The sequence below is a fragment of the Peromyscus californicus genome, unplaced genomic scaffold (genome assembly GCF_007827085.1).
Source record: "Peromyscus californicus insignis strain IS unplaced genomic scaffold, ASM782708v3 Scaffold_4__1_contigs__length_199733344, whole genome shotgun sequence".
NCBI lineage: Eukaryota > Metazoa > Chordata > Mammalia > Rodentia > Cricetidae > Peromyscus > Peromyscus californicus.
Genome location: NW_026294562.1, coordinates 195,545,544 through 195,569,718, shown reverse-complemented (window position 1 = coordinate 195,569,718; position 24,175 = coordinate 195,545,544). Strand labels below are relative to the sequence as shown.

Here is a 24,175-nt window from a genome sequence, read left to right as displayed (position 1 = left end):
CTCCACCTTTCCTGAGGATTGAGGACGGTATGAGATATGAAAATGCCAAGGAATGTTAAGAGCCTTAGCTTGTGTCTGAGAAATCTGAGAGGTGAACTCTTGGCTATTGTCAGACTGAAGAGAAGCAGGAACCCCACAACGAGGAATAATTCCTCAGGGAAGGAGGCCTGCAACTGTCTGAGCCCACTTATTAGAAACCGGATATGCCTCCACCTAATTTGAAAATGAGTCTACCATCACGAGGAGATGTTTAACTTTGCTGACGGTGGGCATATGGGTAAAATTGAGCTGCCATTCAGTCCCTGGAAGGGAACCTCTAGCCTGGTGGGTAGGAAAAGGCTGACTCCTGTACTTGGAATTAGCATCTGTTTTTTAGCAGATCTCACAAGGGGCAGTAATAGTTCTTAAGAACTGTAAGTCCTCAGAGGTGGGCTGCAGGTGAGCTTTTATGAATTGAAACAGAGCAAAATTATTAGGATGAAAGAGATGGTGTAGATAGGAAAGAATTTGTCTAGTGTCTGGGGTTCCCAATGAGGGTGTAGGCTGTACTGTATGGATTCCCTGTGGTGGGTGAGATGAAAATTGGCCCTGGAGGGCCGCTGTCCTGGCTGCCTGCTCAGCCCGGTTGTTTCCCCTAGAGATGATGGAGCTATCGGTCTGGTGAGACCAGCAGTGGACAATTCCTATAGCCCTGGGGAGGTGGAAAGGCTCCATCATGGCCATTATTTGGCCTGAGTTAGATATGGATCCCCCTTTTGCTGTGAGAAGGCCACGCTACCTCCACATAGCAACATGGGAAGGAGAATATGAAAATCATATTTAGAGCCTGTGCAAACGCTTAGAGATTGTCCCTGTGCCAGTTGGAAGTACGGGTGAGTGCTATCAGCTCAGCCTGTTGGTTAGTTTTGTGGGTGGGTAATGCCTGTGCCTCTATTATCTCAGTATCTGACACTATGGCATAACCTGCTTTATGGGTCCCTTCATATAAAAAGGAGCTGCCATCTGTATACCAGGTATAAGTAGCCTGAGGCTATGTGCCCTCCTGTATGTTTGAAGGGCGAGTTAAGAGTTCCTCTAAGGTTTCAGTGCAGAAATGAGAAGGAGAATAGTCTGCATTAGGTTGAGGGAGGAGGCTTGAAATATTAAGAGGTGGACAAGTCCGGAAAGTAAGTGTGACATCCTCTAGTAATGCCACCTGGAGAGAAAGAACCCAGGAAGGAGGTAAAGTGTGTAATCCTTCAGAAGTTAAAAGATGGGACAGATTATGATGAGAAAACACAATAATGGGTAACCCAAAGCTTAGCTTTTTTGATTCCCAAATAAGGAGCTCTGCAGCTGCTAAGGCATGGATGCAAGGTGCCCAGCCTTGACTGGTAAGTGTCTAGCTTCTTTGACAGATAGGCTACAGGTGCAAAGGAGGGTCCCAGCTGATGTCCTAGAGTTCCCAGAGCAAATCCCTCCTTCTCTGCTACATAGAGGGAGAAGGAATGGGTTAAGTCTGGGAGATGAAGTGCTGGGGCTTGAAGAAGGGCCTGTTGGAGCTTTTGGAAAGGTTTAGTGACAGGATGGAGGAGAGGATCATGTGGCGAGCCCTAAGCTGCCTCGTACAAGGGGCAAGCAAGGAGAGAAAAAGATGGAACCCAAGACCGTAGGAAGCCAGCTATTCCTAGGAAAGACAGAATCTCCTGTTTAGTAGAAGGGACTGTAAGGGACAGGATTAGATGCTTTCTGTCTATAGTAATAGCCTTGCGAGTTGGAGTAATGGATAGACCCAAATAGGTGAACTGGGGAGTTGATAACTGAACTTTAGAAGGAGATACTCTGTAACCTCGGCTGGATAAGAAATTTAGGAGAGCAAAGGTGTTAGTTTGGCTAACCTGTAAGGACGGGCTACAGAGTAAAATATCATCTACATACTGTATTAGTTTAGAGCCAGGGTGAGCCAGAGAAAGCAGGTCAGAGACCAGAGCCTGAACAAATAGGTGTGGACTGTCTCTGAATCCCTGCGGCAGAACAGTCCAGGTCAGCTGTGTGGACCGCTGCGTGTCAGGGTCAGTCCAGGTAAAAGCAAAGATATTTTGAGACTGAGGACTGAGAGGAATAGAAAAGAAGGTGTCTTTGAGATCTAGAACTGAGAAGTGAGAGGTTCCCGAAGGGATAGTGGACAGGAGAGTATAAGGGTTAGGCACTACAGGATGGAGGGTGAACACTGTAGAATTAATGAGCTGGAGGTCTTGAACCAGGCCTTAGGTTCCATTAGACTTTTTAACTGCAGGTATGAGGGTGTTAAAAGGTGAAGAGGTTAGGCAGAGCAGCTTTTTCCTGAGAAGGTCAGAAATGATAGGTTTAAGTCCTCTTAGGCTCTGGAGTGAGAGAGGGTACTGAGCTTGGGTGATATATCTGGCAGGATCTTGTAGCTTGATAATAATAGGCAGATGGTGTCCACCAATACAAGGGTTTTGGGTATCCCAGACTTTTGGGTCTACCTGAGAGGCTGGCAAGGGAAAAGAATTGTTACAGTCAGTAGAGTGAGAGTCTATAATAATGAACTTGTTCTACTATCTCCCATTATTCATTTCCCCCACACTATAGCAAAGCACCTATGAAGGTCTTGACTGTTTCCCTGAATGTATGATGTCTAACTTCATTCTGAAAGTCATGGGCTCTGTAACATCCTACATGGACTGGTTTTGGTTTCAGTTTCCTACAGTATTAATCACAGGACATAGTAACATAGACCATATTCCTAAAGGATCTTCTCTAATCCAGACATAATCTTCTATTCTTTCATTGTACAAAAACAACCAGTATTTCCCTCAGTAGTGTGGACTAATCCCATTTCCTAGCACCATTATTCCTACAGTAACCTGCTCACATGAGGCCATTGACAGCTCAACTTGACCAGGATGAAATATCAAGTTCTAATTTGAAGAAATATTTATATTGTTTCCAGGCAGTAGTACTCCAGCTCTTGAAAGCACATTTCTAGGACAGCAGTCAATAAAGTCCTTGCATAAATAAGCATTTTTCCCTGCTACATGAGAGGTAATGTTGAGTGGAAACATTCCAATTTCCACACCAGAATTCCTTGACCCATAACTGATGGATAAGAAAGACAGCATACAATATATTGCATCCTGATTCAAAGCATTTACCACCTTCTGAAAAGTGCTGTCACAGCCCTTTGTGCAAACACCACATAAATGGTATCTTACCTGTGAAAAGCTATGTTACCATTACACCATGCTTGTTGATAAAGGATGGTGGAGGACATATTAAACTAGTGGTTTCCATGAATATGGGCCTAATGTTGTAAATCTCTTCCTGTGAAGAGAGTTCCTTTGTAAGAAATAATGCTCCATTAGTGTCCTAGTCCCTCCACTGAAAGATGTGTCTTGTTACTGGAGATGACTGGTTTAGTCTACATATCCTGTATTGCTAAGAGACTGGGCTAGGGTCACCCTCATCTATTCCTGGGAGTTTTCAGTGCTCTAGGTTTCTAGCTCATCACAGAGTTGTCCTCAGATTCCAATTATCTAAGTACTCTCCTTCATGTGACTGACCTAATCCCTGTGCATATATGTTACAGTGGTATAACTTAGTCTTCTTGTGAGAATCCTAACAGTGAGATGAGGGGCTGTGTCTGACTCTGTTAACTGATTCCTCCTTCTGATTACCTCTTCTAGCACTGATAGAAAAGGAAGTGCCCAGTCTTACTGAAAATTTATATACCATGGCTTTCTGATATCCATGGGAGGCCCACATGTCTCTGGAGAGAAACAGGGAAGGAGAACTGGATGTGTCTGTTGTGTGAATAGGGATGAGAGGAGGACTCTTAAAGAGGGGAGGGACCTGAAACTGATTGTGATTAAAAAAGAAACACACACACACACACACACACACACACACACACACACACACACACAAAGAAACAATGCTGTCTGGAATACCATGATGGTGTGTAAGATACTCAACAAGGCACTCAATGTTAGTGTTGACATGTGCATTATGCTCTGGATAAGCAAATTCATAACAAGAATAAGTATGTAGTCCATTAAGGTGAAAACATTTTGCTTTCTTCTTTTAAATTTTCTTCCTTTTATTAAAAACAAATACTTTTCTCATATAATATATCCTGATCAATTTTCCTTCCCTCTACTCATACCACTCCCTCCCACTCTTCGATCATATTGAGATCCACTTGATTTCTGTCTCTCATTTAAAAAGAATGAGCTTCTAAGAGGTAACAACAAAATATAAAGTGAGATATAATATGCTAAAACAAAAAACAAAATATCATAGAATCTCAGTGACAAAGTTCAAAGAGGGTTGTGCATAAACAGCAATCCCTTAGAAGACATTCACACAGCATCTAGATATCCTGTTTTGGTAATTCAGTTCCTCCTGCTTTCTATGTTCCTGAAACTCAAGTGATGAAGGGATTTACTAATTTCACTGCCAACTGTACTATTTTGATGTTTAAGTTTGTCTTCTAGTGCACATGACTGAAAAAGAAATAATAATGTTTATCAATCCTCAGACAAGTGTCTGTGGGTTTTTATTCACAACACTCTTCCATCCTTTCTTTAGGGAACTTATCAATGTGTTGGAGCACCAACTTATTTATACAACATAATACAAAAGACTTTGACTGTGTTAGCATACCTGTGAACTAGGAAATAGAACGATTGTCATAACAGCTTCATTTGGTTCATTGTGTGAAGGATACATTTAGAGACTATTAAATTATTATGCTTTATAGAGAAAAGAGAAGGATTTCCTATCATCCTCATGTTCTCAAAACAGGGTAAATAGCTGGTCAACTCACTGAACTAGGTACAGGTATTTATCAGAACAACACATCTACCCAATTATTTACTGAGGATTAACTAGGACAGCAGAGTTACAGTACCTCAAAGCATAGAATCCAAACAAGAAGCTTCATGTCTCAGTTAGTTGGTCAATTTGGAACTGAATAATTTAGTAAGATCATTAATTTTCTCAAAGTGAGAACTAAGCAGATTTTACTGGATGTGGACATTATATTAATATGCATGTATAGATGTGTCATAGAAGCAAAGAATCTCTGAGACACAGACACTAAGCAAGGTAGAATCTACTGACTTCTTTTGGTTTGGAAAATCATGATGTCTCAATCATTTTGCTGGGTTCCCTCCATCATGGGATTTTGACCCTTTCTCTACTCACTACACTTGGAATGCCATCCTCTAATGTCCACTGTTAACATCTATCTCAGTTGTTTTGATATGAAAAGTTTCTTGCTTCATTCTTGTGACCAAATAATCCAAAGAGGAGTTCATCCCTGAGATCTTACTGCCTGTTGTTTTAGGTGAAATCATGGTGCCTAAGGGTGCAGAAGAAAATCTATAAACATATTTTCCAGCTTGTTTTTCACCTGAATACAGGGCCTCAGATGCATAGCCCAAGGGTAGAAAGAGTTCCAGAATTCTCAGTGGCAGTGGAAGTGGTATAAGTAAGTGCTCAGAGTGTGACAGCTCTCTGGATTATTGTGACAGCCTCACCCATCAACAAAGTTAGAAGCGCAGAGGGTCACAAACACTTGAGCTAAGTATAAACCTGCAGGACCCTGTGAGATCTGGATCCATCAGACTTATGTCTGAGCAGACATATGTGTTGGTGGGATGTTTTCTTTTGGTTATTATTATCAGGATCTTGTTTAATCACAGTCATGCATACGCCTATAACTCCTCTGAGTGTTATTTCAGAATCAAAGAAGATTTTCACCATGAAGGAGATGAAAACATTGGTGTATTTTTCCCAGTTCATACTTTGTACACAGACAACAAAGTTCCACATCCTTATCTGCCAAACATTTACACCGACTTTCGCATACAGTAAGTGTTGTTCATTTATGCTGTTTTAGATTTCATGTTACAAATGACCCAGGTGATATGTGTATTCAAGCTCCTATGCTTCTTATTTTTATCATGAAAAACCCTCTTCTAATTCAAAAATCCTTATGTAATTGTATGTTATTCTTCATTTATTTTGTATTCTCAAAGATGATACAGTAAGTTGCTTGTTTGTTTATTGATCTTTGTTTCCAAATATGACAATTGAAATATTGGATCTTTCTTGGCCATGCCTTTACAGTAACGTTTCTCATATTAGGTCTTAGAGGAAGGATAGTTTTATCAAAGTTTACCTGGCTCTTCTGGACAGTCTAAAAGTCTATATGTACTCATGTAAAAAAGGTGATGCCTCCAAAAGTTGTTACTATGGAGGGATGTGATGGTAGAGTAACTATTTTGCACCTGCTAGATACCACTGATTTAGCAGTAATTGTCAGATTTAGAAGCTGGCAATAGTTTCTTCTTGTCAAAACAGCTATGCCTGTCTTCAAAATTTTTTAATTAAATTAATTATTTACTAACATTTTACTACCAGAAGCATTTTTCCCTTTTGCATGTCTTTCCATGCATTTCTAACAAGTTTTTAATCTCATTTACATGGATGTGGTCATAAAACACATTGACAAGATTGTAGCCACTTAAGGTTGTTTCTTACTAAGTCAGAAATAAAGTTAAGTTTGTGGTAGCGAAATATTTTTGTTACTACAAAAGAGTAATATGTGTGTGTTTCTCATTTTCCATTACTCCCTCAAAATCTTCCGTTGTACAATACTTTTCCTAATTTTTTTCGTACATGTTGAGGAACAAGAGATGTATGTATCTCAAAGCTAAAATTATTTTGTAAGGCTTCTGATTACATTCTTTATTACACTGAGAGAGTGCATATATGTTTTCAAAGAGGGATTATATCTGCTCTCTAAGTTTCTTTGTCTTTTTCATGCATATAATTTTTACATGCCTAGAAATGATCAACTTAATTATCAAGATTAAAAAACAACTTAGCTGTGGGCAGGAATTTTTCTTCACTACTTTGGTTTTTGTGTGGTCTAAATTTTTAAACAGATTTTATTTTAGGGCTATTGTAACTCTTCAGATAATATGATATACAAACATAAAATTATATATTAATTTCCAGATTAATGTAAGTTTTCTTTTGAGGCAGCATGACTTAGTCTAATGGACTGCACATAATATAGACTTTACAAGACATTTTTACCTAAATTTTTGTGTGTGTCCATGTACACTCATGCCTCAAGTCTCACATGCAGGTGAGAGATCATCTGTGGAAGGACAACTTAACCTTCCACCATGTGTGTGTCGACATCAAATTCATCCCATACCCAGTGCTAGGTTTTTTGCCCTAGGTGAAATATTTTTTTTCCATATGACAAATCCTGTATGCATGGTGCCTGTTATCCTTCCAAATTAAAATAGTTACTGTCTCTAGAAATTAATGAGATGAAGAACATGTCTATCCCATTGTCTTTAAATTTTGGTTCACTAGATATATCAAAGTAGATTACCCCAAATCTCCAAACATTTCTTATGTTAATAATGTGACAAAAATCCATGTATCACATTAATATTATCTTTTAAAATTTGGATGTTAGAAGTTTTTCCTCCTCTACTATAAGTATATGCCCTTTTGTGAGCAGTTTCACACATCAAAATCGAAAAGCATTTCCTTGCAGCTTATTCTAAAATGCATTGCAGTGGTGTAGATGTAACCAACCATCTTATTAAATAAGAAACACAGAGCCGATTCAGAGAAGAAAGTCAAGAGGTCAGAGCTAAGAGCCTCAACCTTCCTGCTTCAGCGATCCTCTTCAGCCAAAGAGCTCTCCGAAACGGAGCTGCTTCCTGTGTGTTTGTCTTTATAGCCTTTCTGTTCTGCCTTCTCATTGGTTGTAAACCCAAACACATGACTGCCCTCGTCACTACCTGTCTGTAGAGATTTCCAGGTCTTCTATGGTTGGTATTGAGATTAAAGGCATGTGTCTGCAATGCTGGCTGTATCTTTGAACACACAGAGATCTCCCTAGCTCTGTCTACCAAGTGCTGGGATTAAAGGCGTGTGCCACCACTACCAGGCTCTTGCTATGGCTCTAATAGCTCTGAACCCCAGGCAACTTTATTTATTAACATACAATTAAAATCACATTTCAGTGCAAATAAAATACCACCTTACAGTGGGATGCTTGTTTTAAAATTTTTTGTTACTTCATTTATTTTTGAAATTGTAATGCAATTGGAGTATTTCTCTTTTCCTTCCTTACCTCCAAACTTTCTCACATAAGTCTTCTTCCTTCCTTCCAAATTTATTGACTGTTTAAAAAATCATTAATATATAAACATAAGGGTATATATATACACACATGTTCCTAACTACAAACAGATCAGTCTACATTAATGTACTCCTATGCATAGTTTTGAGGATGACATTTTGCTATTGGATATTTGATGGCTTTGCTTTTCCCTGTAGAAGACTATTTCTCTAACTTTTGATTTCCATAGTTCCCTCCAGTTCTTTGTCTAGAAATAAGACCATATGATCTTTCTCCCAGCCACTTTGGTATATCTATTATTGTATTCTTAATTCATATCATGTTCAGGCAGTCATGTTCATGAAACTTTCAGGATAAAACATTGATTATAAAATGTAAAAATTTTCAAACAAATAATCTAACTTGGAATGGCCAAGATTTATCAACATTGCTTTTTAATGATAACAATAAATGTTTTCATTATCTTTTTAAGACAAATAGTTAAGAACAACACCACATAAATATATATATATATTTATATATATAATGCAATATAATATAATATAATACTATATATATATATATATACAATATATTTTTGTGGAATTGAAAAAAAGCAATAAAGAGATATAACTATCAATTTCATGGAGCATAACTCAGACAGTAAAGTCAGCTTTCATGTTTCCTCACAATCTGTCTTCCTTTTGTGTATTACCAGTGAAAATATCTCGATGCCTATCTATATCATGATTCTGAGCTCTTCCCTCCACTGCTGGCTGTGGCCTCATAATCAATCTCTTCTTTCCATGAATTGAAGCTCTGTGGCCTTTTCTCTTCATATGGGCACAGTGAACTTTGAATGCTCTCTACATCTTTGTATGAAGGTCTGTGTGGACTGCATTAATTTATTAGAAAGCCTTTCTTTGGTGTCCATTCTGTTGTATCCCGTGTGCTTTGTTTATCCTCACTTTGTACTTTTCATTAGCATGGAGATCTTATTTGCTCGCTCCTCTTTTCTTAGGGTGTTTCACAAAAAAATGTGTAATCTGCCATGGTATTTTACAACACAACAAGAAACACACATACAGCTAATCAGATACACACCAGCCTACCTGGTGTAAGAATGTTTTGGGGGTTCTCACAGAAGTGAATACTGATGGCTGTTATTGTTAGCACTATGGGAATTCTTTTATTACTTACCTCAATGTGTCACTTGCAGAAATATATGTGTCTATCTATCACTGTATTCACATTAAGTAATAATTTGGACCATTTTAGACTGATTTTGTCTAATAAGATTAATAAATATTAATTTATCCAATGTCACTCTCATACCTAATGTAATTGAGTTAATAAATAATGACATCTATGATTTCCAGTTGAAATTAGGCAATGCAGGGACAATAATTCCTACAACACATTCTCTGATTTCTATACCTTTCAATATGTCTGTCCATCTTCTACAGCAATCATCCAGGGACAATATTGTACATCATAGGTTACTAAAATATATTTATGAAAAGACAGAATCTTGTATTTTTATTTCTCACAATTTTTGCCAATTTTTATGTTTTTCATGTTGGTCAAAATTTTTAAAAATTAATGTCCATGAAATATATTAAAATCCAAAATCAATTTTAACTTTTACATAGGAGATAGGATTGAACTTTCTTGGGTATAACAATAGTGAATATCCAGATCCCAACATTTACGTACTTGAGTGTGTCATAACTTTCATTGGTTTTGAACGCAGCTGAGTGCTCATTCTCAAAATCCTAATTTCATTTTTTTTCTTTCTATTTCTTTCTTTTGGGTTCTGGGCAGATCCTCACTATGCTTCTGTGATATCTTGGGCTCCCTTTCTGTTTCTCTGAAGCCATTTTCCCTGCAATGTGGCTTCTCTATCTCTGTCTGACCTCCATGTTTGATGAACTCAAGTACTTAAGCGTGGCTGTCTTTCTTCTCTCTCCCATTGTCCTCTTCCAAGAAACTAATATGATGTACTCCACACCTATCTTAGTGCTTCTTCATTTTAAAAACCTAATAACAAATCATTCAAGCAGCAAAAAACCCACATATTAGTATCATATATGAACTTGACATAATTTTTGATGTTCTATATATAGAAAAAACAGAGATCTAACATATACTGTTCAGATTTTGTGATTAAAGTTTTCATCCCCTTATCATTGCTTAGTGGTTGGAGGCTTTGAGCACCTCTTCTGTCTTTGCATGGAAAATACAACAGCGATTATGAATATAATATGCTCATAAGACTACATACATGTAAGAAATTCTCAAAATGCATGCATCCTATGTGTGTACATATATACATATACATACATACATACACACACACACACACACACACACACACACACACACACACACTTAAATCTTTCTGTTAGGAAAGATAACTTGGTTTCCACTATTTTTCTTGGTTTCTACTATGAAGGACTTTTGTGCCCATTTCCCTTCCAGTACATGCCTTTCTTTACTTATCATTTTGGTGTGTCTGGCTGCTTTTTTGGTGTTTAAATGCTTTCATGAATTAATTGAGAGCTTAAGTACAGTGTGTTTTGACTATATTCACTCCTCCCCCCTGTAGTTGGAGTTTTCCTGCCTGGCCCACAGTCAGGACAAATCTCTCTCACCCGCCAGTCCCAAGCCGCTCAAACACGATCAAGTAAACACAGACACTTGTATTGGTTTCAAACTGTATGGCCGTGGCAGGCTTCTTGCTAACTGTTCTTACAGCTTAAATTAATCCATTTCCATTAATCTATACCTTGCCACATGGCTCGTGGCTTACCGGCATCTTCACATGTGGCTTGTCATCATGGCGGCTGGCAGTGTCTCTCCTTCTCAGCCTTCCACTTCCCCGTTTTTTCTCCTCCTTGTCCCGCCTATACTTCCTGCCTGGCCACTGACCAATCAGTGATTTATTTATTGACCAATCAGCAACACATTTGACATACAGACCATCCCACAGCACCCCCCACTCCTTCCATATGTGCTCCTTTATACTAACCCTCCCCTTCAACCAATTTGACATTTCTTCTTTTTCCCCAAAGAATCCTGTCTATGTTGTGGTATTACCCATAAAACTGTAGCCTTCTCTCAACTATGGTAAACCTACTGGAGTTCAAAGCTTTGATAATAACTGACTATCACAAAATCTATCAAGGACAAAATCCCCACAACTAGTGGTGTGATTTCACACAAAACTCTCTTCTCTATGTTTGAGTTTTTTTTTTCTAGTATGACCTTTTGCAGCTCTGGTGCCACTGATACTATGCATTTGTATCTACAATTACTCTGTTCTTTCTGGAAAATAATTTTCTTTTAATTATCTACAACCTCTGGAAGAACACTGAGATTTTTGCACCTGAGAATAATGTGTGTTCCTCATCTGAAGCTGAGCATTATCCAGAGCCTCATTCTCTCCAAAATGATCAGTTGAAGGTCTCTGTTAATTTACACCTACCAGCAGAGCTTTCTGTGAGAAAAATGGATCAATGTTCTCATCTATGGTTTGAAAAGTAAATTATTAGGAATCATGATAATTCTACATCTGTTTAACATAATAATATTTTTTTATCTCTCCTTGGGCTTATGGTCTCTTTTGTGTTCCAATTAACCATGCTATGAATGAATGTCTTCTCATGGAACATGCCCTTGATCCAAACAGAAAATTATTTGAATATTCTTGTAACATTTCTTTTCCTATTGCATCAGAGGGCATGTCTTATTAGGTCAGTTATTTTTGCACCTTGCAGGGCTCATAACTGGATGATATCAACTAATTTTTATTCCTGGTTTGATGTATACAATTTAGTGTTTAGGGTATTCACCAGAGAAGAATTTTGGAACATGATTTAAGCCAATAGAAAACCTTTCTTAGCCAGCCCCCAACTATACTGGGTGATCAGAATCCCAGGGTAGCATGGAGACTTTCTCAGGATGAGCTTTTAAGTACAAAAAAACCCATGTTCTGTGTTAAAATACATCAGTTAACAAGAACAGTGAGCTAGAATTCAAACTACAGAAGCAAAAAGCAAGTTTAACATATTTAGAGTCTTTCTGAAAACTATGTGTGTTGTTATCATTTTCATCAGGTGGTGCTGTCCATTTGCTGAGCTTTACAAGCTGAATGGCACTTCCACCATCCAGTCAGATGTGCTAAGCTCTGGAGGCCTACTAAGGACTGGGGCTCTGCTACATTCACCACTGTTCTCAGGGAATGAGCCAATCATGACCATTTATTTTATGATCCAATCAGAATGAGAGTTAGATGCCCACCCAGTGCTGATAGCAGAGTAGTTTGCCAGGAGGAGCAAACATTTTCACAACCATGCCAAGAACTTCTCTAATTGCTCCTGATCAGTTAGTAAAGACAAACCAGGTTTTCCCAAATCCATACATACTTTCCTGTATTTCATGAGAACTCTAAGCCTCTCCAATTTTGCAGGAACATTTCTGCAAAGAAATCTGTTTTTTTTTTTTTAATTCAGAAACAGGAACTTTTAAGGCCTCTAAGTTCTGATTAACATATCTACTTAGTTTGGAAACAATTAGATGAACCATTGAGTCAAACCATTTGCATATGTCCACCAAGTAGTCCCAGAGGCCCAGTAATACTGCATATACAAATTATTATATATATATATATATATATATATATATATATATATATATATATACACACACATAATGTTATGAATCATCCCATTAAGCTGAATATCAGCTACCCAATAAGGTAAAGTGTGTAGGTTAAAAATTTGGGATAGTATATTACTTTGTCCTTTGTAAGTGTCCTATTCTTAATTAAGGCTACCCCCAGTCACTATAAGATGTCAGTCAATGGGCTGACAGTCTGTTTAATTCATATCCCTAAGTAGCATGAGGGCATGGTCTAAGCATAACCAGCAATTCTGGCTGATTTTGGATGGGAGTGATATAACTCTATCCTTAAGGTCCCACCTGAAGAATAGAGTCTGATTTCTTAGGTTATTCCTAACTCCCAAAAACCCGAATCATTTTAAATCAAACTTTTTAGGACTCTCCAGTTTTACAATGGAAACCGCCTTGATGCTGGCAACTAGGGGACAAAGCCACGGAGAATGCATGGAATCATAAACTCTGTATTACTCTCTGAAATGATAAATTCTCAAGTCCTTCATTTCTCCAATACAGACAAACACTTAAAGTAGGCATCAGCAAGTAAAGATCAAGATGAGATAAAGGCTGCTGGTCTGTAGTCACATCAGATAATACCTTCCATGTATCTGTCATCCTCAATCTCCTGTCCAGTCCTGAGAGCAGTGAGGCTTGGACTGTGACCCTGTGTTCGTACCTATAGTGAAAACCACAATGTTCAGTAAGAGGTATAAGAGCAGGGAGTGCAAGAACCTGGGGACAAATGACACCTTATTATTAATGGGTCCATAGTTCAGAGACATTCCATTTGAGAATAGTATCTGTGGCTTCCACTTTCTTTATCTGGGTGGGGTGGGTCTGTGATGTAAGGGCACCTACATTCACCACAAGAGGAGTGGAGAGAATGACCTTGTAGGATCCTTAACAGATTAGCTCCAGTGTCCCTTTGGCTACTTTCTTGACACAGAGGATATCACTCTACTTAAGCAAGGTGAAATTGGTGATGCACTCAGAAGATGGCTGAGTATCTCAGATAATCAGTGAATAGCCTGTGTGGAGAACTGGAATGCCTTTAGTGACTTGATAAGGGAATGATTAAAGAGTTTTGTCCACTGCTTGTCGCTGAGCCTTGGAAGAAGGTGGGGAATTCTTCCAAATATAATCTCATGGGTAGTTAATCCCTCCCTATATGGGAAACAGTAAACTGAGGAACAGTAAAGGAGGAAGCCTATCCACCTTTTTCTGGATGTTAATGAGAATTTTGTTGGAGTTTCATTTGATGTCCTGTTCATTCTTTCTGTCAGCTCAGAACTCTGAGGTCTAGATACACAGTGAAGTTTCTGCTCTATGTCTAAAGCCGTAGCTATTATTTAAGAGGGTTTGAGTTATGAAAATCAGGATATTGTTGGACCCTTTTGCTAGAAGGAGGTCAAATTGGAACACTCATTTATGCCTCATCTTTTTAGCTATTTGAACACTTTTAGTCTATGTGGGGAATACTTTTAACCACTCAAAAACGATATCTTTAAGAAAGTTGCAAATATTTTTCCCTTCCCCAGCAAGGCAGATCTTGGTTGAAATCAGTTTTTACAATGTTTGACAGGGTGTTGTTCTTTCATTTGGATCCCTTCCTGGGTAAGGACTCTCTGTTTTCGATTTACTTTAACACACTCCTGGAATATTGCTGATATATACCATGCTAGTGCGTCGCATATAGGTATAACAAACATTGTTTTGAACAAATAAGAAGGTTTTGTGGTACCCAGGGGAATAGCCTGGTAAGGGTTTGTTACCAGAATCCAGCTAGTTATTTCTGAGAGAATGAACTTTTCTTCTGGTACCTTCCATCAACACATAGGTGATGGAGGAATGTCTTTCTGTATACTACAAATATGTGTTGATATGATTGGTTGACAAATAAAGCCATTTGGTTTATGGCAAAGCAGCTTAGAGACAGTGGGAAATTCAAGGAGACAAACAGGAAGAAGGCAGGGAGAGACACCAGTGAGCCAGTGAAGGAGCAACATTTAGTGGGATGCGGGTAAAGTCACAGAATATGTGGTGATACATAGATTAATAGTTATGGGATAATTTAAGATATAAGAGCTAGCTAGCAAAAACCTTGAGCCATGGCTGTGCAATTATAATTAATATAAATGTCTGTGTGTTTACTTGGGGGATGCAAGTGGGAGAGATTTGCCCCAACTGCCATCAGGCCCGGACATAGGAATTATCCTGACTACATATAGTTTTGTACGGACCATTTTTCTTTACCCTGCAGTCTCAGGTAGCACTGTTTTGTGGTATGTGGCATCAGAACATCAATAAGTTTTAGTGTCAGCTGTCAGACAGTGAGTTCAACTGTGTGTCCATGGAGGACAGCAATTTCTAGGGGAAGCCACATAGCCCCTAGGAGGGCCAAGATTTTTTAATGTCCTTTTTTCTAGCAGTAAGAAACCATCTTTCTCTATAGATCACAGAGTTGACATACCCAATTGTAAAATCATAACAACTGATGATCCATGTATATAGTAGTAGAGTTTCCTTTTCCCCATATGAGATACTGGGCTAGAACAATCAGTTCCTCTTCCTGGGATGAGGTTCCTGGTTTAGGCACAAACAATTTTATTAAAAGTACATATTGCATCTCCCACATTCCTGGTTTCATCATTCATCTGGTGACAGTCTTATCTGAGCCCCTGTAGGTCATCATCAGGCAAGAGGGATAGCTTGATTGTTGGCAAACTGAACCCAAGTTGAGGCCAGGAGTAGAGTCTTGTACTGGGTCAAACAGTCATTAAACAGGTAATTTTTTTTTTTTGCTCATTAGAAGACCTCTTTTTTACTAGATACTGTGATTATCAGGTCTTAAAATAGTTAACTCGATTGCATTCTTTTATTAAGCTAGCAGGACTATCCACACATATTTGACATATGGACCAACATATAGCTACAGGGGCCAATCATTTGGAATGATGTATCACAGGGAATTTCCATGGTCCCAACATTTGGGTAAAACCTCTTTGTCTTTTGTGTCATGCTTTGGCAATGAAAAGGTTTTGGGGCGTCTGGAAGTTCTAGGGCTGGAGTCAAAATCAGAGATATGTTTAAAGCCTTGAATGTTTTCATTTAGTCTCAGTCAAGATTAGGGTCTTAGTTCTCCTACTGTGCTTATGTATAGGCATTGCAGTTTCCACAAACACTGAAATACCCAGCTGCACCCAGGAATTCTGGCATCTGTGCCTTAGTCTTCGTAGTTGGAATCTGCAGTTCTGTGTGGTCTGTAATTTCCTCGGATATATTTTTATTCAATCTCTGCAGTTATAATTTTAAAATACACCAGTTGGTTCTGGCCCTGGTATTTGCCATTGAGGAGATCAACAGGAACCCTCACATTTTACCAAACATATCTCTGGGATTTGACTCCTTTTTTTTTATTTTATTTTATTTATTTATGTTTTTTTTGGTTTTTCGAGACAGGGTTTCTCCGTGTAGCTTTGTGCCTTTCCTGGATCTCGCTCTGTAGACCAGGCTGGCCTCGAGCTCACAGAGATCCGCCTGCCTCTGCCTCCCAAGTGCTGGGATTAAAGGCGTGCGCCACCACCGCCCGGCCAAGGATTTGACTTCTATAACGTCCCATACAGTGAGAAAAACATTCTTATGAATGCTCTTATTTGGCTCACAGGCCTGAGCAACCTTCACAGTCTTCACTGTAATTATAACTGTTTAAAGGAGAAAAGGATAACTGCTGTAATAACAGGACCATCGTGGGCAAAATCTGCCCATATTGGGACACTGCTTCAGCTCTACAAATTTCCACAGGTGAGGAGTTGTGTGGGCAAAAGAGCCAGATCTCCTTTGCTGACATTTCAGGTGTGTCCATAGGTAAAAAGTTTATAATTGGATTAGTTAGATATCAATGACAATTGTACAGACAATTTGAGATAGACCTCTATTTCAGTCACTGGGAAAAGAAAGGGGAGGTTGGAGTAGACAAGGAGGATAAATAAAAATAGAAAATACGCCAGTCATTTTCTGAAAACCTCTCTCACAGAAATTTGTCTTTAAAATCAGGGTGAATCCATCATTGTGCTAACCATTTCCTTCTGTTTCTGCAGAACAAGGATTATGCATAATGCCATTGTTCTTTCTCTTGTTTCCATTTTTTTTCTCTTCAGTTCACTGTTGGTCCTTTTGAGCCTATCTTCAGTGACCAAAGTCAGTTTACTTCTCTCTACCAGATGGCCCCCCAAGGCACAACTCTGTCTCTTGCCATGGTCTCTTTGATGCTTCATTTTGGCTGGACATGGGTTGGTCTGATTATCCCAGATGATCACAGAGGGACTCAATTTCTAGCAGATATCAGTGAAAATATGGAGAAAAATCAAGTCTGCATAGCTTTTGTAGAAATGATCCAAAGCACCTGGAATTCATTTTCATACAAATACTGGAATAGTCTTGGCATCATCCAGGAAACATTGGCCAATATTATCATCATTTATGGTGACAATGATTTATTACAAGGTTTAATGACAAATTTAGGGCAACAAATTTTGACAAGTAAAGTCTGGGTCATGACCTCTGAGTGGGATGTTACTAATATCGCTGATTATTTCTTGCTGGATTCATTCCATGGAAGTCTCATTTTTTCACAACACCATGAGCAGGTGGCTGAATTTAAAAATTTCATCCAAACAGTTAATCCTTATAAATACCCAGAAGACAATTACCTTCCTAAGTTGTGGTTTTTGTTCTTCAAGTGCTCATTTTCAGAGCCGGATTGTCATCTTTTGGAGAACTGCCAACCCAATGCTTCCTTGGAATTACTGCCTAGACATATGTTTGACATGGTAATGAGTGAAGACAGCTACAATACATACAAGGCTGTCTATACTGTGGCCCAGAGTCTCCATGAGATGAGCCTTCATCAAGTACAAATGCAATCATTTAGAAATGGGGAAAGATTGGTGTTCTTCCCCTGGCAGGTAATATTCCTTCCATTGTATTAGAGCATCAACAATGTGAAATTTTGACAGTCTTCAGAGGCACCAAACTAGGTATTACATATTTCAGAATTTTACATATAGTATAAGTATGTATACATTCACATATGCATGTGTGTGTGTATGTGTTTTTGTGTGTCCATCCACAGGAGATTCTTCACATGTTATCCTATCTTCCATGTCAGTGCAGATCTTTCTCTTCATGTTGCTGAGGAACAAGGTGCTAGTGGCAAGGAGGAAATGATTTTTTGAATACAAAATTATGTCACAAATAGCTGCACAATTTTTTCATTGTAATGATTACACCAGAATTTTCTTAGTGAAACAATGAAAGCTCATTATCCCAAGTTGTTAGCACATAAATGATTTCTCTTAACTATTATTTAGTCATAAGTACCCACATTTTACTCAATGAACTTTGGGATGAATCCTGTGTGTAAATGGGTATAGCTTTCTTTTAAAGAAATTGAGATTTGCTTCAATCAATACTAACCAATTCCATTTCTAAGTTTGTATAGAAGATGTTCTTGAGGCTGACTGTTCCATAGATGTAGAATTGTATCTCATTTACATAGGTCACCATTGCTGACCTTCAATCATACCTACATTATTATTTTGTCCTACACCACAGATTATGAATATTGAGAGTTATTCTATAATCCATTATTGGTCAAACTCTCAGACCTACATTAAAACATGTTCTTGCATTGCTTTCAGCTTCATCCTTTCTTGAGGAATATCCACATGGGAGCCAATATGGCTTTAGAATGGAAACAGAAGTTAGATGATGATAAGTATGATATTCTCAACTTTTGGAATTTTCCAAAGGGTCTTGGACTTAAAGTGAAAGTAGGAAATTTTTTTCCCAATGCTCCACAGAGTCAACAGTTGACTTTATCTGAGAAGATGATACGATGGCCAGAAAGATATTTAGAGGTGGGTTATATATTATCTCAATGCATTAAACTTATCATAATAATACCAATATATCCTCCAGTATAACAACTTCTACTTTTGAAAATAAATCCCAGTACTATAAAATCCCAGTAGACAAAGACAAAAAAAATTACTACTAAAAGACAGTGCTTTATAATCCCCTGATTATTTAAAAAGAACTTTTTAATATTTAAATGTCTGTTAATATTAAGTGGTGCATGGGTTAAATTTTGTCACTTTGACACAAATTAAGTACACCTGAGAAGTGGTATATGCAATCCTCATAATGTCTCACAGAAAACTCTGATGTAGAAAATCTCTACATTCACAACAGAAAACTGAATAAGTTATATTTTCTTGCTATTATCAAACACCATCACCTGAAGTGAATTTTGGAAAAAAGAGTTTATCTGACTTATGGTTCTGGAGTTTTGAGTGTCCTTTATACTCAGGAGGCATGACAGTGTGTTGCATCTGTGGGAGATGGGTAGGAAGCTGAAAAAAATAATGTCTCAGTCCACACACTGGAGGCAGGGATTGAATACTGAAATTAGGTGAGGATCATAAATTTTCAAAATCCCCAACCACTGAAATAATTCTGCCAATAAGTCTGCAACTCTTAAATTTGCAATAACTCTCAAGATACCACCACCACTGAGGAAATACATATTCACATATCTGAGTTTATAATTGCCACTTTTCATTCAAACCAATTCACAATGTCTCTATTAGAATTCCTTCACTGTTTCTGAAATTTGAGTAGTTCATCTTGATTCCATGCTTAAAATTACAGAAGATAAACAGTTACCATTACTTTTATCCACCCCTTGAATTGAAATACTAGAGCGTGCATGTGTTTATGTTATTACTTTTTCTGCTACTGAAGATACATACATACCTAATGTAACTTAAGCAAGTGTTTCTTTTGGATGACAGTATGAGCCTTCAGCCCTTATCTTTGGAAATTGATTGCTCTAGGAGAATGAGGTTACTGATGACATCATATTCTCAGTCAATAGAAAAAATAAATACAATGAATCACCTTTTTCTCATACTTAATTCTGAGAAAACAGCCTATAGAATGATAATGCTCACTTTTAGAGTGAACCCTTTAAACTTTTCTTTAGAAACACTCACAGGGATGCCCAATAATTTGTTTACATGGTGATGATAAGTCCTGCTAAGCTGACAAGCAAGACTTACAATCATGATGGAAATAAAAGTTTCTCAATGCATTAGAAAGCAAACTCAGAGACAAGATCCATCTGGAAGGATCATTTGACCTTTTAGGTCATGTCTTCTATGACCTCCGTTCATCAAAACTGTCCCTACCTCATTATGATGCAAACTGTATAATAATGGGATAATCCTCAGAGCAATTTTGAATAGGTCACAGATGCTCAAATTCCTTTTCTACTTTTATCGAATAAAACTTGCAAATTAATTATGTGATACTAAAAATATTATTGAGACTTTCTTTCCTTTTTTGTGACAGGGTTTCTCTGTGTAGCTTTGTGCCTTTCCTGGAACTCACTTGGTGACCAGGCTGGCCTTGAACTCACAGTGATATGCCAGGCTCTGCCTCCCGAGTGTTGGGATTAAAGGCCCGCTTGAGACTTTCAATAAACCATGAGAATTTTTTAACTTAAATTTGCTCCATTTTCTCTCAGATTCCTAAGTCTGTGTGCACTGAGAACTGTGGTCCTGGATTCAGGAAAATTTCCCTAGAGGGCAAGGCTGTTTGCTGCTATGATTCCACTCCTTGTGCAGACAATGAGATTTCCAATGAGACAGGTAAGAATAAATCTTACAGATAATGGTTCCACATTTCTAAAGAATTCTGCCTTATCTTAAAAACTGAAAAAAATCTATAGAGAAGTGGGACAAATGTATTCCTTCTCTTATTTAGGATATGAAATGTGCATCACCATGTCTTGAAATGGTGCAGAGTAGGCACAGAAATTTATAATTGATTTACATTTATGATCAACTTCAGCTATTGTTTCCTGCAGGAAACCCCTTTTCTCTGTACTAATCAATATGCTTTATTTCCCCACTTAATTTAACACATAGTAATAAAATACACAATTTGGATGTTTTCCTAACTGTATTTTAATAATAATTAGAACTCACCTAAATGTAGGATAGGTTATTTTAATAATGATTCTTCCCAGCAAGAACAGAAAATTAGCAATTTGTGATTAATATCCCCACTATATAATTATTGACTGTAGAGCATAACTAAAATTTCAAATTTTCCTTAATGAATAGGATTATGTCCATTTTTATGCTCCAATTCTGAGAAACCATATATAAAACAATATCCTCAAACAGTTCCAACAGTCTGTTACTGAGAGTTGTACCAAGAACTAAGAGCTGCAATGGAATATAGAATTTCCATTTAGAAGAATAGGTCCTGAACGTATTCACAGCATATTTCATTGGGAAGAAAAATCTTTAAAAGCTGGTATTTACATACCTAATACTAAATTTGTGAACAGGTTTATTTCAATTTTGAAATTTTGAAATGTTTTCTACTCTTTGAGAATTTCATATTATGTATTTGGATCATATTCATACCCTCCCAAATCTTCCACTTTCCTACCTAACTTCTTTTCTCTTTTGTTAAAAAAATTAAGAAAAACTCATTGAATTCAGTTTCTGCTACCCAAATACTCTTTGGAGTGCAATCCTGGATGGAATATGGACTAATTCCTACTGTCACATTCTTAAAGTTTAAAGTGTCTTTCCATTATAAGAGCTATGAGGTCAAATAACTTCTCAGTTAAGTGTAGTATTTTATGCCAACTCTCAATACATAATGATATTTGGTCTGCACTGAGCTTTCATATGTTATATGCATGGTATCAAACTTCAAATTTATATATTCAACTGCCCAGCTGTGTCTGCAAGTTTCTATTCACTTGAAGTATTGTAGGACTTCTGACTTTTACATTCTTTCTGCAACTTCTTTCATGGATTTTCCCACATTGAGATGTAAAAGACTGTGCCGTCAAGCTGTTATTCAAAAGAAATAAACTTTTAGTGAATATGCATGCACAAATTCACACACACACACACACACACACACACACACACACACACACACACACACACACACACACACACACACACACACACACACACACACACACACACACACTCACATACTCGTTTTTCTTACATGTATCATTTGCCTTTAGTAAGGAATGTAGTTATACATGTTAGTCCTCCATTAAAACTTAGAAAACTAAAACAAAATGAACACCTCCACATAAAAGAGAAGGAAATAACAGAGCCTGAGATTATACCTTGAAAGTAGGTCCTAAGAACAGATATAACAATATGTCACGATAGCTGAAGGAAACATTATTTACAAGGTATATAAAAATAAGTTTTATTCTACTAAAGTGAGTTCAATAATATGTTAATAAAATTTGGCAACAAAATAAAATTGAAAATCTGGTGATTAGTTTCTTTTTAAAATCATACAAAAAACGACAATGGAAATCTGGCATGCATAAATCACTGTTCTTGTACTTCAAATACAAGATGAACTTTATGAATTGTCAAGAGCAGAATATTATAACACTGTTTTATTTCATACCCTAAAACTGTCTCAGTAGTTCTAACCTTTCCAGTTTGAATGACGACTATTCACTAGTGCACTAATCAAGCCTGTAACAATGTAGTAATGCCTATTCATTAAAGCTTCCACTGAGAAGAGTCAATATTAGAAAACAGGAAGCATTTTATAATGATAAGAAAATGGAGACCCTATATTTAAGAAGAGTATTTTTATGGAAATAATTTCAAGGGCATATTCCCTTTTTTGCACTACTCAAATTAATGATGTGGTATGACTTATGATGTGGTTTCAAAAATAAAGTATGTTCTGTATTGTAATTCAGTATTCTAATAACTTCCAAAAGTGATACACCAATTGCACAAGAGGCTTGAAGGTGTATAAGAAAGAAAAGATTAAGGTGTATTTAATTTACATCACTATAAAGAAGATGGGTTGTATGAGAATCTACTAGTAATTGATAATTACTACCAAAAGAGGGACATCACTTTTTCTTTAAGGTTGTGGACTCTGAAATGTTGCCCATATTCCAGTTGTTGCCTCCATAATATGTAAATACTAGCTGCACTGAATAGACTCAATGAGTATTAAAATGTAAAAAGAAGAGACAAGAGAGCACATTAAGGTGGGAAGTAAAAGAGGGAGAAGTTAAAGAATGGAGCAAGAAGAAAGAGGGCTGAGTTGGATCAACACACTTTATAAGTTCACATGAATAGTAACTGAAAGATAAGGAAGTTGGGTGGTATAAATATGAAAACATTCACTACAGAGTTTGTGTTTCTTTGTCCCTGAGAAAAAAGGAAAGTGATGTGGATAGTAGTTCTGTCAAAAAGTACAGAAAAATGGCTTAGAATAAAAGGGATAACTTCAGCTTGGATTAAATCTCACCTTCATTCATGATCAGATATGGAAAAGTGCATGAAGTGTCCAGAGAGTCATTATGCAGAGACAGAGAAGAAACACTGCCTCCAGAAAGCTGTGAGTTTTCTTAACCATGAGGACGCCTTGGGGATGTCTCTCACAACCATAGCTCTGTGCTTCTCTGTACTCACAACTGTGGTTCTTGGACTCTTTGTGAAGCACAGAGACACTCCAATTGTCAAAGCTAATAATAGGACACTTAGTTACACATTGCTTATCGCACTCACTGTCTGTTTCCTCTGTTCCTTGCTATTCATTGGCTGTCCTAACACCACAACCTGTATCCTGCAGCAGATCACTTTTGGAGGTGCTTTTACTGTGGCTCTTGCCACTGTGTTGGCCAAAGCTATCACTGTGGTTATTGCCTTCAAGGTTACTTTTCCAAGGAGAGTGGTGAGGTGGTTAATAATATCAAAGGCTCCGAACTTCATCATCCCCATATGTACTCTGATCCACCTTGTCTTCTGTGGAATTTGGCTAGGAACCTCTCCTCCATTCCTTGACCAAGACTATCATGCTGAACATGGACATATCATCCTTGTGTGTAATAAAGGCTCAGATTTTGCCTTCCATGGTATACTGGGATATCTCTGCTCCTTGGCACTTGGGAGTTTTACTATGGCTTTCATGTCACAGAATCTGCCTGACACATTCAATGAAGCCAAGTTCCTGTCATTCAGCATGCTGGTGTTCTTCTGTGTGTGGATCACATTCCTCCCTGTCTACCACAGCACCAAGGGAAAGGTCATGGTGGCTATGGAAGTCTTCTCTATCTTGGGTTCTAGTGCAGCCCTCCTTGGCTTCATTTTTGTCCCTAAGTGCTATATTATCTTAATAAGGCCAGATAAGAACTCAGTTCATCATATCAGGAACAGGCCACATTCTAGAAAGAATAACCCTCTCAAAACCTAG

General features: G+C 37.7%; 1 protein-coding gene across 1 annotated transcript; it reads left to right on the top strand.

Moving 5' to 3' along the window:
* Positions 1-640: 640 nt before the first annotated feature.
* On the top strand, positions 641-24,175 carry LOC128124299 (vomeronasal type-2 receptor 116-like). The gene is made up of 8 exons (XM_052760456.1): positions 641-660; positions 5,691-5,876; positions 16,139-16,231; positions 16,432-16,639; positions 16,996-17,802; positions 18,538-18,756; positions 20,427-20,550; positions 23,247-24,175. Exons 1-8 carry the CDS (start codon positions 641-643, stop codon positions 24,173-24,175), a joined length of 2,586 nt encoding a protein of 861 aa, XP_052616416.1.

Coding starts and splice junctions, on each gene's coding strand:
- LOC128124299 (XM_052760456.1), top strand. CDS start 641: ATGATGGAGCTATCGGTCTG. Junction 17,803..18,537: donor TGGTGTTCTTCCCCTGGCAG/GTAATATTCCTT, acceptor CATTGCTTTCAG/CTTCATCCTTTCTTGAGGAA. Junction 18,757..20,426: donor GGCCAGAAAGATATTTAGAG/GTGGGTTATATA, acceptor ATTTTCTCTCAG/ATTCCTAAGTCTGTGTGCAC.